The 15,407-nt window shown below is 41.8% G+C and overlaps 1 protein-coding gene across 1 annotated transcript in view; it reads left to right on the top strand.

Annotated features, from left to right (window-relative positions):
• Positions 1-1,012: 1,012 nt before the first annotated feature.
• LOC147210369 (contactin-3-like) overlaps positions 1,013-15,407 on the top strand; it is a 64,616-nt gene continuing 50,221 nt past the window's right edge. The window contains exons 1-3 of the mRNA XM_086109478.1: positions 1,013-1,606; positions 11,406-11,542; positions 13,962-14,097. Of these exons, the coding sequence (XP_085965604.1) occupies positions 11,488-11,542; positions 13,962-14,097 (191 nt within the window). The 5' untranslated portion in view covers positions 1,013-1,606; positions 11,406-11,487. The remainder of the gene's footprint in view (positions 1,607-11,405; positions 11,543-13,961; positions 14,098-15,407) is intronic.

Raw genomic sequence — 15,407 nt, 5'->3', positions numbered from 1 at the left:
CCCGGTGGCTCCGTCCCACATTATATCTGGTGGCTGCTCCTCACACCTCATAAACTCACGCAGACTCATTTGATGCCACATGGCCTGTGTGAAATGAAAGCTTGCTTTGAGTAAAGAGGGAGCAAACAAACCGGAAGAAAAATAGACTGTAATGAGAAACATGGTCAGAGGTGACGGAGTGTCTCCCATAGAAAATTTTCTCGAGAGTGAAATTTTGTTTCTTTAATGCTACGAGTAAAACATGTTTTTAACGGTCATTTTCAGCTCATACGTATGCAGTTTGGTTCATCTGTTTGTATTTATTAATTTTCAACATCCCCTCTGGACTGTATTATCTTGATGGAACTTGTTTGGAGTTTGTGAAAAGGATATTTTATCCACACTAATAAATATGAATACTGTACATGTATAGCTTCATGAATACCTCAGTCAATGTCAATAAAAATAGATTAATATTAATAGTGATAACTGCTGTATTTGATCACATTACCGTCGATAAAATCCGCTCATTCTGTGTGCAGTGGTACAGAAAGGTAAAGCTTGCAAAACTTGGCCAAACGGGGGAAACCTGCCCTATTTCAGGCCCAGAACAACAGTGTGAGTGGGAATTTGCGGTGTTCGCAAATAATAACGGACCTCTTTGTGTGCGGCGGAATGTTTCCCACTCTCCTTCCACTTTGATGGTGTGGGCTGGAAAATTCTGTTTCAGCCTGATTTTCCCCGTGAGTGATCCTCAATCACTGACCAAAGCAAGACTGTTTTGAAAAAGTCAGGGGTAAAAAAAAAAATACGGATATCAGTTTTTTTCATATGGATTGAAAATAAAAAATCGTCAGGAAAAAAAATGAAGTGCAGATTGATGGGCTGCCTGAAAATTCTCCTCAAGTTTCACCACTGCCTTGAACTGACATGCAGGTAAACGCGTAGCGTGTCTCGGGTTGGTGGTAATGATGTGATGTGACGCTGGGTGGCGCAGTTCCTTGCCAGGTGCCTATCCCATCGGCACCTTTAGGTGGCCGCACTTACACTCATGCTGCTGCTGCTGCTGCTGCTGCTGTTGCTGCTACTCCATCGCCTCGCTGCCGTGCTGCCCACTTCTCCTTCCTCCTCTCCCTCCTGCTCTTCCTCCTCCTCCTCCTCCTGGCAGGGGAAGCTGACTTGATGCACATAATAAATCACCTCTGCAAGATTGCCCCCCCCGACCCCCTCCTTTTTTTTTTCTTTTTTCGTCCAAGCCTGATTTGAAAGCTGCGCGCGTTGGATTGGAGACCGTCGGATCATTTCAATGTGATTCAGCGCCACAAGCAACGTGGGTGTTGTGCGTGCGCGTGAGCCGTGCGTTTGCGCGCGCGTGTGGTGTTTTCCTTTTCCTTTTTATTTATTTTATTTGTCGTTTTCATGTCTGAATGTGATGAGGAGCGGAGGAAGAGGCGGGAGCGGTAGCTATGAGGCGCGTGTCATCTCCACTCGATTTCACCTGTATGAACGACCTTGCCATTGTGACCGAAATGTTCCTAAAAGACTTTCCATGGAGGATATACGTGTCGCCCATTCCCTGAGAGCTGAACCTGATCGCTGTTGGTTTCAAGACACTCAAAGATAAGCGGTAAGACACACACGCACACACACACACACACACACACACACACACGCACACACTCGCTCGTACACGCACACGTGCGCACGCACACACAAAGGCGAGAAACAGTGCAACCTGAGCGCGTGCATGGCTATTGTAAACGTGCATGTATGCTAAATTATTTACGCCATGGCATATGCCTTTTATTATTTATTGCACCTAATATGGTTCAGCGGCTCTTGTCTACTTTCTGAATTTGCCTCAGTCAATCATCTCATGCACTCATTGCACCATATTACGGTACAAAATAGTTTATTATAGGCGAGAATATGGTGGCATGCCCTCATAACTGCATACAATTCCTCCACATGGAGTTCTTTTATTTATTTATTTATTAGTTTAGATGAGCATATTTTATACCATATCGAATGTGCATTCATCGTTTGCTGTTATTTTATTTTGGGTCAGATAGTGATGCATGGAGTTATATTAGTAACGGAGTGGTCCATGCTACTCGGGGTGCCCTACCTGGCGTGATGCTACACTGACTGCAGCCTCACTTGTGATCACTCTGTCAAATACATGGCAGGAACCCAAGAGCAACACATTTCACGCCCAACTCGTTCTCAGTGGATTGCATTACAAATCATTTTATGCTTGGTACAATGAACGACCACCTTTTGCACAGTCTAATGAGATTCAATGCAAGTGTTGGACATTTGAAAGTCGGCCTTGTTGAAGATAATATCCAGTTTTGATTGAAGCTGTCAGTGGGACTCAATGATATGTGTAACACAGCCATTCGGGGATGTGTGATCAGAGGAGTCAGGAAAAAAACAAAATATGATTCAAGCAACTTATTTTCAATTTTAGTACTTTATATTGATACTCCACGATTAAATTGTCAATATTGTAAAATTCGCATAATTCCTGTTCAAGTGCATGGGGGAGATGTGCGGCAGTGAGAAGCCTCGCCTCACCTCTCATTGCGCAATACCTCACCAGCTGGGCTAAGGAGGCTTGTAATTTGCAAGTGCCCGTTTCTGTCTCTCTTCACGTCGCCAGTGTAATGTTTCCAGACACTTTTTAAAATAAGCATTCTAATTTTCCATATTCACGCTATCTTATTTAATATTTGCGTGTTCCATATTTACTTTTGCTGCTTGCATGAAGACGCAGATTAAAAAATGCCCAAGGTGAGGCAAACGCTACCAAAGGGGCATATAAGAACACACAGGTTCCATGCTTTTCTACACAGTGGCGTACCTACTTAGGGGCTGCAATTCTAAAATCAAGTGTGCAGCTGCAGTCCATTTATTCTAAAATTTCACCATATCTGATCTGAAAGCTTTTCTAAAAAATGCACTCCCAAACAAAACGGGGTCCAATTTATAAAGGAAGACAGACACCTGAGCTTGAAGAATCTGCTTCAACCATCAGATCTGAAAATTACCTACTCTTCACAAATCAAAGGGTATACCTGGACAAACTGTCTTTAAAAAAAAAAAAGGCACACCACTTTGCAATTTGATGAGCAGCCTTTTAAACAAGTAGGCAATTGTCACGGTAATGCAATGTTTGTTATGGCCATATATTATGCATGTGAAAAGAAGGCTGACATGTATTATTTTTACTTATTTATTTATTTATTTACCCCCACTTTTTACTGTCAGGCTGCCATGCCACTCCGGCTCATAAATGTATAATATGCCTGGCCAGCCACGAACCTCACGTCTTGTCACTATTTTGTGAATATGCCACACAGAGGAATTTCTGTATGTGAGATTCAAAGTATTTTCTGTTTCTGGTTGAAATGTTATGTATGGAATATCAAGTATTACAATGTATATGAAATTTTAGCGTTAAAACTAATTCAATCAAAGGTTCAATTCTGGACATGATATTGCAAGTGTTTTCGCCTATGATAAGGAATGTTGGATATGATATTTGTAATACGGTGGTTCTTTGAGATACTAGATACGAGTGACTTACACTTGTATGGAAACTTTTTGTGATACGGTCATTGTCATTCTTTTTCTTTTTTATTTTGATTTGCGAATGCAAAGTTGAGATCGGCCTACAAGTGCTTGGTGGCAGTACAAGATTCAAAATGAGTGAATATGAATCACAATTTGTGAGTCAAAATTCACATTTTGCACCTCAGACACGGTGAAATGCCGACCTGTGACTGGTCATTTATGTGGCAAAACGCAGAGCTGCCAAAAGTTACGGGAATCACCGACCGCTAACTCATTCCACTTGTAACACGGCGTGATTTTATTGAATATTTAAAAACAAAGACAATCAGAAAAGCTGCGCTTTATGGCTTTGACAGCACACACGCTTCTTTATAAATGTTATATTGAATTAATAAGCCCTGCAGTGACAGTGATCTCAAAGCAGTCACCATCCACCCCCTTCGAGTCACTTATAAAACTGACTGTCACGTTTTGCGTAATGGTAGTTGTAGGACCCCAAAAAGCAGGGAGGCAGGGGGGAGCAGGGGGGATTGACCAAAATGTATTTAACAGAAAGTACACACAGCAGTACAATGGAAAAAACACAAAGTTGAAGTACTCAAAAACAAAATGCCTGGAAATCAAGTATCAAACCAAACTATAACAGGAAACAAAACATGACAGGAGCACACGTATGCTCACATACTCACAGCTCACAATGACCCAACAAAGACTGACAAGCCAAGTGACGAGACAACGAGAAACACCTGGACAAGACACAAAGGGCTGAGGGAGCTAATTGGTTACACACAAGGAACACTGATAACGAGAACAGGTGGCGAAAAAAGGGCACACGAGGAATCAAAACCAAACGTAACCAGACCGAAACATAACACTGACCGGCCGCACTCATATGACATATATCCAACCGGTGACCTGCCTCATTTCATTGCTGGCCAACAAAAAACGAAAAATCCTCACACTGGATGAAAAACAACCTTCCATTGAGCTATATTGTGAGTAGTTACCCACTTAACTCCAGGAAAGGTTGTTTGGCCAACATGTTTGACAGCAGTGAGTACTCCACTGCGCTGTCTCTCTCTCTGCATTAAAAATGTAATCCTGCAAAATACTCCGTCTTTTTTTTTGTACCTGTAATCTGATTATGTGCTTTATTTTAACACAATGTTTTTTTGCATACTGAATACCTAACGCCAGAACACGAATTCCGTTCCTACTCAAGCCTACTGACAACTTGAGTTAGCCTTCTAATATTGATCACCAAAGATATTTAACCCTTTCATGCACCCTGTAACCTGATAACATGATAAGCTGTCCACTGTAGTAATCGCTGTCCCTCCAAGGGTTAAATATTGTTGTGGAATGTGAGAAAATTCTCCTATTGCCTGAGCTAGAAAAATTCTTGAAAATCGTTCATGGAGATAGTTACCAAACAAGTAAATCATTTAAACACTTTTGTGGTCACTAATGAGAACTTTAATCAACACTTAAAATACTAGTTATCTTCATTTTAGATTGATATTTTGAAAACTTCGACTGATATAAAGAATATTTGTTGTATTCCTATTGAGCTGGTCCAAGATCATAAACTCACGGCCATAAACTGAATATTAATGTTGCATGCTGAAATGCGAACTGCTCAAGTGAATTTGCTATTAGGCTGTTACACTTTAATGCCTTTTATATTTAATGACAAAACTGTATATTTTTGGTGCAAAAAAAAAATGCCGAGTTGAAGTTTAAATACATATTTGTTTGAAAGAAAAATCCAGTGAAAAGAATAAAGTACAGTATTAAGTAAAATTGATTTCATAAAAACATGGTTAATTTATATTTATACCCGTTTAGGCGATTGAACTTTCAGTGGGATATTCGTATGCTGAACCTTTAGATCATTGCAACCCGATACTCAACCTCCGCTTTGTATTTTTATTGTTTAATAAAACCGTTGCTTCAGGTCCCAGCGATTAACATGCAAATTTTTTTTTTAAAACAGCTCCTCAAAATTTGTAAAAAAAAAAAAAAAGTTATTGATTATCAAAACTGCTCTTCTAAGAAAGAAAGCCTTGCGGTGAACTCAATTCAGCAGTTTTGCGACGAGTGAACATTTCGGCAAAAACAAGGTTTCAAGCTGTTATTGACACGCCCAGTTTATGTTCAAGTTCATCCAATTTAAACAACACATGTGGGCAGATGATTGAATATTCATAGGAATATATTCTCCATCTATGAAAAATGACTCATATTCCAGCAAATTACTGAGTAGCTGAGTCATAGGATAGTCGAAGAAGAAGTCAATTGTTCTTGTTTATTTGAATCTTATGTAATGTACTGCCTCACTCCCTTATAAAAAAAAAAAAACAACAACAAAAATGGTTTGTGGTGCGACTGTAATGGTTTGATGGCATTTTCATTCATTTCTGTGGGGAAAGATGATTTGAGATATGTGTTTTGAGATAAAAGTGTAGTTACGGAAGGCATACAACTCATATCTCAGGGAAGCACTGTAATTTAGTTTTGGGCTGGATTTTAAACTTCCCTGAGGACCACATAAACCGCTGTCGGAAATCCATTGAATTTAATAGGTCTCATTCTACTCTTCAGATGTACCTCTCTGTTAAGTGTTTCTTTAAATCACAGGTGTTGAACTCAAAGCCTGGGGGCCAGATCCGGTCCGCCACGTCATTTTGTGTGGCCCGTGAAAGGAAATCGTGTGTCGACTTCCATGATCCTTGCTCAAATCTGTACCGAAATGTCAAATCGTCATGCGTAATCAATAACATTGAGATTTTGCAATCATTTTGTTAGCCTGATTACACTCACTTGAACAATAATTGAACAAACAACAAACAAATCGTTGACTTGTAGTTGAGTGATTTCTGTTTCTGGTTGAAATGTTATATACTCAAATAGTTGAGTGATTTCAAAACTAGTAATCCATCGATCTGTTGTGCACAAGTATGACGAGATGATTGAACATTTATTCGGGTTCACTGTCCTAACGGGTCTCCCAGGGAAGATGTAACTCCAAAGTGGCCCGCGACAAAAATGAGTTTGACTCCCCTGCTTTAAATGGACCAATGACAGATGGTGTCTTCGAATGGTGGGCAAAAAAAAAAAAGCCATAGCAGTCTAATTCTTATTTGTTTTAATTGGTCTAATTTTGACAGGCACTATGCATTCCGAAATACATTTGGTAAACACGCACATATGCAAACACGCACGCTCACACACACACGCTTATTCAGTAGGTAATTGCATACTGGTATGCCACCGTGTCAGCTAAAATAGCTGTGATGAATGCGGCTTAGGCCTTCAAAGTAAGTAGACTCCCACTCTTCCAGCTGCGCTGTTTGTTCAAGCATCACCCTACTTGGATGCTGGCAGAGTGTGATGGAGGTGGTGGATGTCACCATCTTTTTTTTTTTTAAGTCATTTAAATCCTGGATGGAAGGTGTACGCTCCTTGGCGGGGAGTGATTCACAGAGTGAAGTTTTCACACCACCTTGTATCGCCATCATCGTTAGCGCCATTATTCAGTGCAAGCTGAGAATGTGCGTGGTGTGCGGTAAGCATTGGCAACGGCGCACAAGTGACATGTGAATCACTCGTCTGCTTCTGCTCATGCTAATTTCGGTAGCTGAATTGCACATTAGCATTTGGTAGAGAGGTGCATGTAAACCGAGGGCCACATTGGCATTTGTGCATAAAACCCCCACTCCAAGTCTACACATACTAAGTAGACAGGGAGTGTATTACCCAGTGTGCCCTCCATCACTCCTCAGTCTCTAGGTGCCAACCAACTGTACATTGTGCTCCCATCACTGAGTTACGGCGTGCAGGACTCTTTGCAGGAAGGAAGCAAGCATAAAAATCCAATTCGGCCGACTTTGAAGGGGGAAGAAAAAAAAAAAAGGCCGGAGCACACATGGAAGGTGTTGAGGAAAATCCTGGCTGAGGCTCCACGTGTCTGACTTGACATCCAAGGCAGCTGACAAACAATTAGACCCTCTATAAGTAGTGCTGTGAACCAGGCTCTGTGGGGATTAGACCACAAATGAGCCACACATCACGGCTTATGTCTTCTAAATGGAAAGTGAGTGCATGTGTGGAGGCACGGTGTTCTTGGGCATGTGTGTGTGTGTGTGTGTGTGTGTGTGTGTGTTCGCTGACATTTTAGCAGATTGGTGTTGATATCTGTCTGTGGGCCTCAGTATATCATGAACCCCTCCCGAAAACATGAATTCATTCTGTCACCGGTGTCAAACTCAAGGCACGGGGGCCGGATCCGGCCCGCCAGGTCAATTTATGTGTCCCACAAAAGCAAATCACCTGTGTCAACTTGCTAAGATCCGTCCCAAAATGTCAAATAGTCATGTGTAATAAATAAAATGGAGATTATGCAATATTTTTGTGTTGACCTCTTGACCCTCACTTGAACAATAATTGAACAAACTATTTTAATCGACTTGTGTCACGAAGCGTGGTGGTGATGGACCCCAAAAAGCAGGCAAAAAGGAGGAGCAGGGTGTACTTGACAGATTGTATTAAAACACAGAGAAAACTAACTCCTAAACAAAGTCCTGAAAACAAAAAGAATCCAAAGTAGCAAACAAAACCATGACCCAAACATGACTGAGAACGGACATGACAATAGCAAACACACAAACAATGACCCGACAGAGAGTGGTCGTGCCGGGAGTCCTTTTAAACAAACAAACTAATTACTTAATGACCAACAGGTGTGCAGCTGCAGGGAGAGCCCTACAGTGCCACCTGTTGGTCCCAAACCAAAACATGACAACTTGACTGATTTCAAAACTAGTACTCAATTAATTTGTTGTGTACAAGTAATAATTTTGTGGTTCCGCTGTCATCACGGCCCTCCGAGGGAAGACGTAACTCCAAATTGGCCCGCGACTAAAATGAGTTTGACACCCGTTATGTGTTCCAGCGTGTCTCTATGCAGATGTACACTCAGTAGCACTTTATACAGTACCAAAAAATACATTGGTGACCAACCACTTAGGTATAGTAGGCAGATAGCATTAAAAAAAATACTTGTCTGCAAATGGTCATAACACTTGATCAACTGATTGTAATAAATTTGGTTGGCAAAATCGTTGGCATACCTCATCGAGTCTTGAAGCCGGTGAGGTAAAATGGAGGGCACGGCTGGATGCGTTGTTGATTTAGTCTCATTTTGTGGTCTCAAAAAGAACGCCAGGATATCAGACCTGGGAAGCTGAGCTGCATACATACAGGCCTCTGGGTCGGAAACTCCTCCAAGTGGAATTGTCCGGCTCAAATCCATTTCAATTGCTATTAATCTTCTAAAACTATGTTTCACAACATTGTTGAGTCAAGGCCTTTTTACATTATAAAACTCACAGGACACCAACCAACCATAGTGTGACAAAAATGATAGCGTGCATCTACAGTGGTACCTGGACTTATGCCTTTCATTCATTCCAGGACCTAAAATCAATCCATTAATTCACTTCGAAGACCACAATTCAGCCTAATTTGTGTTTTTAAGAAAGAGCAATTGCAGGGGGTTATATCGAAAACATAATAGAAAAGAATGCACAGAAATAAACTGGTTTTACAGCATCTACTTAATGTATGTACTGTCGTATTTACAGTATGTGTTCGATATGTGCTTTTAAGTGGGTTGATCAAGTGAGTGACATCAAAAGCTGGAGCAGTGTCGGCCATGCGAGTGTTTTCATTTTGTGTTTGCGTGTTCGACAGTTTGTCCCGCTCAATAAAGAGCTGACAGTGTACCTGTCCTTGCCCACATGTGAGGGCGTAATACGACATTAATTGCTCCCTTTTTTTTTTTCACTTCACTTAAGTGGCAATGAAGCTGGAACTTAAGTACACTTCAAATTTTAGCTCACAACACAAAGCAAAAAAACTGACTAATGTCTTGCAACTCATTAGTTATAACACCCATAAAGGGTTCATAGTATATTATTTGAATGGAAATGTGTACTGGTATTTGTTGACTTTTATATTACTCTACAGCTGATCCCCGCCAAAGTGAAAATGTTCGGAAGAAATGATTTGAACCCCTTAAATTATTTAAAAAACACTCAGACATAAAATATAGCTTGTAATGTTTACATTTGCTTTTCTGAGGCTAAAGATAGTTTAGCTTTCAGGTTCACATGTACATATGGCAGCACAGAATGACTCTGAAGTGAACGAGGTCTTATTTCGTGGATCGGATCCGTGATGTCATTGACCAATCGCGCAAATTATGACATTAAGTTGAACTAGTTTTGACATTCAGTTGAACTATTGACTGGTCTCCATACAGTTGATCCGATCAGTTTAAAGTCTAAAAATGTGTACCGTATTTACCGCACTATAAGGCGCTTCGCAGTATCAGGAGGAGCTTCAATGAATGGCCTATTTTAAAACTTTTTTCATATATAAGGCGCAGCGCATGATAAGGTGCATCGCATAGAAGCTACAATAGTGGCTGCAGTGATGTTATGCATCCACTAGATGGAGCTTCGCGAAAGGGAAAACAATACTGTACACTCGAGCTTTATTTATATAGAGCCTTTGCAACCGCTGCAGCTGTAACAAAGCACTTTACAGAACATTTAAAATACTACTTCCAATATACAAGGCACATTGGATTATCATGCGCACTGTCAGTTTTTGAGATAAATTGAATGTTGTTAGGTGCGCCTTATAGTGCGGAAAATACAGTCATTGTCTGACAGTTAAGTGAAGTTGGATAATTTCCCGCTGCACACCTGATGAGTTTCATGACACCCTAGTTGTCTCGGTGGTGAGGAAACACTCTTTTAAAGGCAGTTCGTTCAATCATACCGGCAATTTCAGTGTATCGTGAATTTGGGCACAACATTCACATTAACGCAGCCTCTTACGGCAAGGCCGAGTTTATGTGCCTGTGAAACCACGCCATAGGCCAGCCGTGCCCACTAGGCTGTTTGAATGACCCTGATGGCACTACGCCTCTGGAGCGGGAACAAGGAACTCACACAGCCAAACACTCCAAAGGCATCACTATAATATTTACAATGTGTTACACGCACACATTAATCTCACAATTAAATTGTTGCTTTGCCTGGAATATAACATACATATGGTGGAGCTGGCGGGCTCCCTAATGCACTTGCAAATGTGTAAAAACAGAATCTCATGTCCGCTTGTACACCCAACTCACTCACCTTAATACAGTGTTCAGGATTTTTGTTGTGTGTGTGTGTGTGGGTGTGGGTGTGTGTGCGCATTTGACATTTTGTAATTGCATCATTACTCACTCCATCTGCCCCTACTCCCCTCTTGCCATAAGCAAGCGCATGGCAATTTGCAAACACATGCTCCAAGCAGACAGACACTTGTCCTTGATTACGGACCCGGGTGGAATGGCTTCCTCATGGGGCTGTCCACGTCCACAGCAGAATGTGGGGAAACCGCATTCTGCCACTGTGGGTAGATCTAATTGATTGGATGGCACCCTATTGTCAGGGCCAAGTCTCCTCCGGCTGCCAGAAAGTGAACCCGTCCGAGTGATAGATGAGTTGTGTTGTGGGTCGCTACCCTAATAGTCTAACATTACCTCAGGTTCCGTATACCTGCCATATCCCCTTCTAAGACACCTCTGGGTGCAATGTGACCATCACCAAGACAGAAAATGCAGCGTGATGCAACTCTTATCGTACAGGATTTGAAGTTTTATTTCATTTTGTCATTCCCTGCGCTTCCGGATGAGGTTATGGAAACACATGAAACTGTTCGCGTCACATAAAAATGATTGGCTGCCGAGTTTGGCATTTTAAAGCAAAATTATCTTTTTGAAACAGGTCAAGTGCTGTCTCACCAGGATCACAAGTGCCATTTCAAAGCTTATTGGATGAAAGCGTCATTTGCCCTTGGTTGCCAAAGATGACGTTGCCATGGAAACAGATTCTGCTGTTATCGATCATCGAGTGTTTGGCAGGTAAGCCCCACTTGTATTTTTTTTTATAGGTGTCATGATTCTCTCGCATTTAGACATTTACAGGTGCAGGATGCTCACTGAGGAGATGAAAATAATTTCATTGTCGGTGAGGTGAGGGCGGGGGGGAAACAAAAGTCCCAAGCACTCACATGCACTCACAAACACCCGCTGCTCCTCACCCTCTCCTTACCGTTGTACGGTAGTTTTGTTTAGTGTCACACTGAGAAATGTCTGTAATTTGTCTTCTGCTCAATGTTAAAATATAGAGCAATGCAAATACTACTCCATTCGTGCATATTGATGAATATTTTAGCATCTTAAATAGTTTCTGCTCTTCACCAGTCAGCTACGATTTTCACAGTGAGAAAATTGACTCTATTTTCGTGCCCAGTGTAAGACTCGCACGAGACATGGTCTCGCTTTGAGCAGAGGCAGGCTAGACCTTGTTTTGGTATTTTCACAAACCGGTACAAGCCAGCACAGTGTAGCGCATTCAAGAAAGAAAGATACCATTGTGGGCGAGAAAACAACAGATTCTGCATCACTTTAAAATCAACATGTGAGCGGCTCAAGTGCTTGACATGGCGGAAACCAATTTGCTCGGGTCAATGCTGAGGTCGTGGCTTGGAGAATACAATACGTTGATAAGGACCCGCAGGGAGACCTCCATGGATGGATGATGTGAAATTGTTCAATTGTGCACTCGTTCTTGTCTGCGTGTGACCACCCCCATAGCTGTACCGCAGCCAGGGTAGTGATTTCAAAAATGGCTTTATTTCTACAGTGAGTCACGGTGCTCGTCATCTTTATGAATGCTACATGGTGAAATCTGCCACACATCTGCGGTGTGCAGAATCTGTCTGCCTGTCAAATTCACCTAAATCACATTACACTACCTGCGCCAATCTTGAGACACGGTTCCAGCAGGCATAACGTTTCGGCAGGTCAAAGAAAAGGCCCTCAGTCCACCTGGACGGCCATCATGGCGCAGAAGAGCCTGCCAAATTTCCAAACAGGAAAAATGGGGCTGGCACCGGCAATGAAATCAAGAGGCGCCGTTTTTTTATGCTCCAGTGCAGCTGCGCCGTCTCCAAATGCAGAGCCCGCTGTTGATAATTGTGGTTGTACTGTAATTTGTAGTGTTGTTAAGTGCTCTGTAAGGCAAGGCAAGTTTCTTTGTATCGCACCATTCATGCAAATCCAGAGTTCTTTACAGGGGCAAAGATAACTTGATCCAAAATAAGATTGTATTGAAATATCAAAATTAAGATGAAATCTCCAGCATGAAAGCACCGTAAATGGCAAGCCGAAAACAAAACACAGAAAGGCCAAATCGCACTCATGATCAAGTTAAGATCACAAAATAAAAGCCAAATGGTGAAATCAGTATTTTTGATGAATGAAAAAGCCGCAGTCAGCAAAAAAAGTTTTCCGGACAGATTGACATGAACTGACGGAGGAGAGATATCAGGGGTTCAGGAAGTTGGTTGCATCGTTGAGCACAGAAACAGAACACTGCTTCACTTTGGTTCTGGTTCTGAAAACAGTAAATGAGCCCACACTCATAGGGGGACTTCAAGGTATTGAACGTATTTTGATATGCTGTATACTGAAAGGTGATTCCAATGTTTTGCCCATCCAAATGAACCAGCCAAAGTATTAGAACCACCTCTCAGTATGATGCAGTACAAAACCAAATCACTCTCTAGTAGTGACATTCAAACAACAGTATTGTCTTTCACAAGGCATAAAATTTGTTTTTTTTTTTTTGATAGAGCTCTTGCATTGGTTATTATTTGGATTTTTTTTCCGCCGGTCCCATGATGCATGAACAAAAAGCAATGATGTTTTTAAATATCAACATCGAGTATTTGAACCTGAGAGATGCTCAGACACCAGTCAGAATGTTAATCATATAGCAATTTGCAATTTGAACTGCACTACAACAAAACAGCAATGCCGAAAGGTCAAGCGAGTTTGATTACACTAAATATTTTGAGGGAAAATCAATCATGAAAATGCAGCCAGCCTTTGCACCTCTTCGAACCGCAATTCCATGACAGATATTATTTCATTACAATACACGATTTAGACTGCACCATTTAGGCTATGAAACACTCCTTCGGTAATGAAGATTACACGTTATTCACCTCAAACTCTGTGGGCAGTATTTAACGTCACAGTTGAAACGTTTGATTCTATTCAGAATCACTCACAAAGTCGTGATGAGCTCACTGCTTTCCGACCTTTGCGCTCATCCATTCATTCACACGGAATAGGCCCCACAATATTTTGGGGTTATTTTGTGCTTGTGTGCGTGTGTGTGAGTGTATTTGTAAACACACGATTAGTGCCAATGTGTTCGATAACACATATTCTGCAGAGCTACTTTAATATTCAGCTTTACTGCTCTCGACAGATTGTCTGGACAGTGGCTTGTACCACGGTCCAAGATGGAGGATGGAGCCAGGTGATCTATTTATTCCAGTGGACTCCATTGAGGAAGAGGCGACTCTGACTTGTGACGCCAAGAGTACCCCGCCTCCTCAGTACAGGTTGAAGCAATTCTATTTGTTCTATTTTGTATACAATGTGTCAAATGGCGTCACTTAAGTCAGCGACTTGGGTTGAAAACAGGATTAGAACCTTTTCATTTGCACAGCACTCCGGGCTGTCAGCGCCACACGATTCTCCAGTGGAATGCTTCCTCTCTCGACGCGCTATCGTACCACGTCATGGAAACGGTTCATCTACACTCGGCCGAGCGTGCCCAGAACCTAATTTGTGCTCTGTGCACCTCGGAATAATTTACAAGATAAACTCAAACCACAGATTCAATGTTGAGATATTTCACAGAGGAATGTTATTTTTCTCGACTGAAAGTAGACTCAGGAGTCTTCTTTCATTGTGTAATTGTGATAAATGAAGGCGGTTTTGTTTCTGTTTTTTCCCGCTCGCTTTATTCCCCTGATGGAATTTATTTGTGAACTTCTGTGTCCCAATATTGCTTTTAAATCCTGGAAACAGAGGCTTTTGATATGTGGGGATGTTAATTAGATAACATTTTTCATTCCATTCATCCATCCATCCATCCATCCATCCATTTTCTGATCCGCTTATCCTCACGAGAGTCGTGGGGTGTGCTGGAGCCTATGCCAGCCATCTTTGGGCAGTAGGCGGGGTGCAGCGCGAACCGGTTGCCAGCCAATCGCAGGCCGTGATTTTATTGAATATTTAAAAGCTATCCGGACTCACAATCACACCTCGGGACAATTTCGTATGTTCCATTAACCTGCTAACGTTTTTGGAATGTGGGAGGAAACCAGAGTACCCGGAGAAAACCCACACAGGCACAGGGAGCACATGCAAATTCCACACAGGAAGGCTGGAGTCAGAATCGAACCCTGCACCTCTGCACTGTGAGGCCGACGCGCTAACCAGTCAACCAACGGGCCGCCAAGATAACATTTTTTCAGCAAAAAAATATTTTCAATTATTCAAGACAGTTTCCAGTTCAGACTGACACACCCTATGAATGTTAGAAAACAACAACAACAAGAATAACAAGAGAACAGCACTTCTCCCAATGTCCCAATACCCATCTCATGCCCGTCCCATGAAAGCCCAGAAGAAAAAAAAAATGTGGCTTGCATCAGGAAGGGAACCGCCGGATGGGAAGAGCTGAAACTCGCAACAACCTTGAGATGTATTACGGTACATTCATTTTGCAATTCGACCAATACTCTGGCAAAGATGTATTGTATTGTATTAAATATACGCAAATTATGTTGAATATATGTCTGTCCTTCGGAGTCACCATTGTGTTGATGTACAGAAGGTACAATGATCTGACTTTGGTGGAGGC

This window comes from Hippocampus guttulatus, chromosome 1 (assembly GCF_054856545.1).
Source record: "Hippocampus guttulatus isolate MCC_2025c chromosome 1, RoL_Hgut_1.0, whole genome shotgun sequence".
Lineage (NCBI taxonomy): Eukaryota > Metazoa > Chordata > Actinopteri > Syngnathiformes > Syngnathidae > Hippocampus > Hippocampus guttulatus.
The sequence above is the reverse complement of the archived record's forward strand: the minus strand, read 5'-3'. Positions and strand labels throughout refer to the sequence as shown.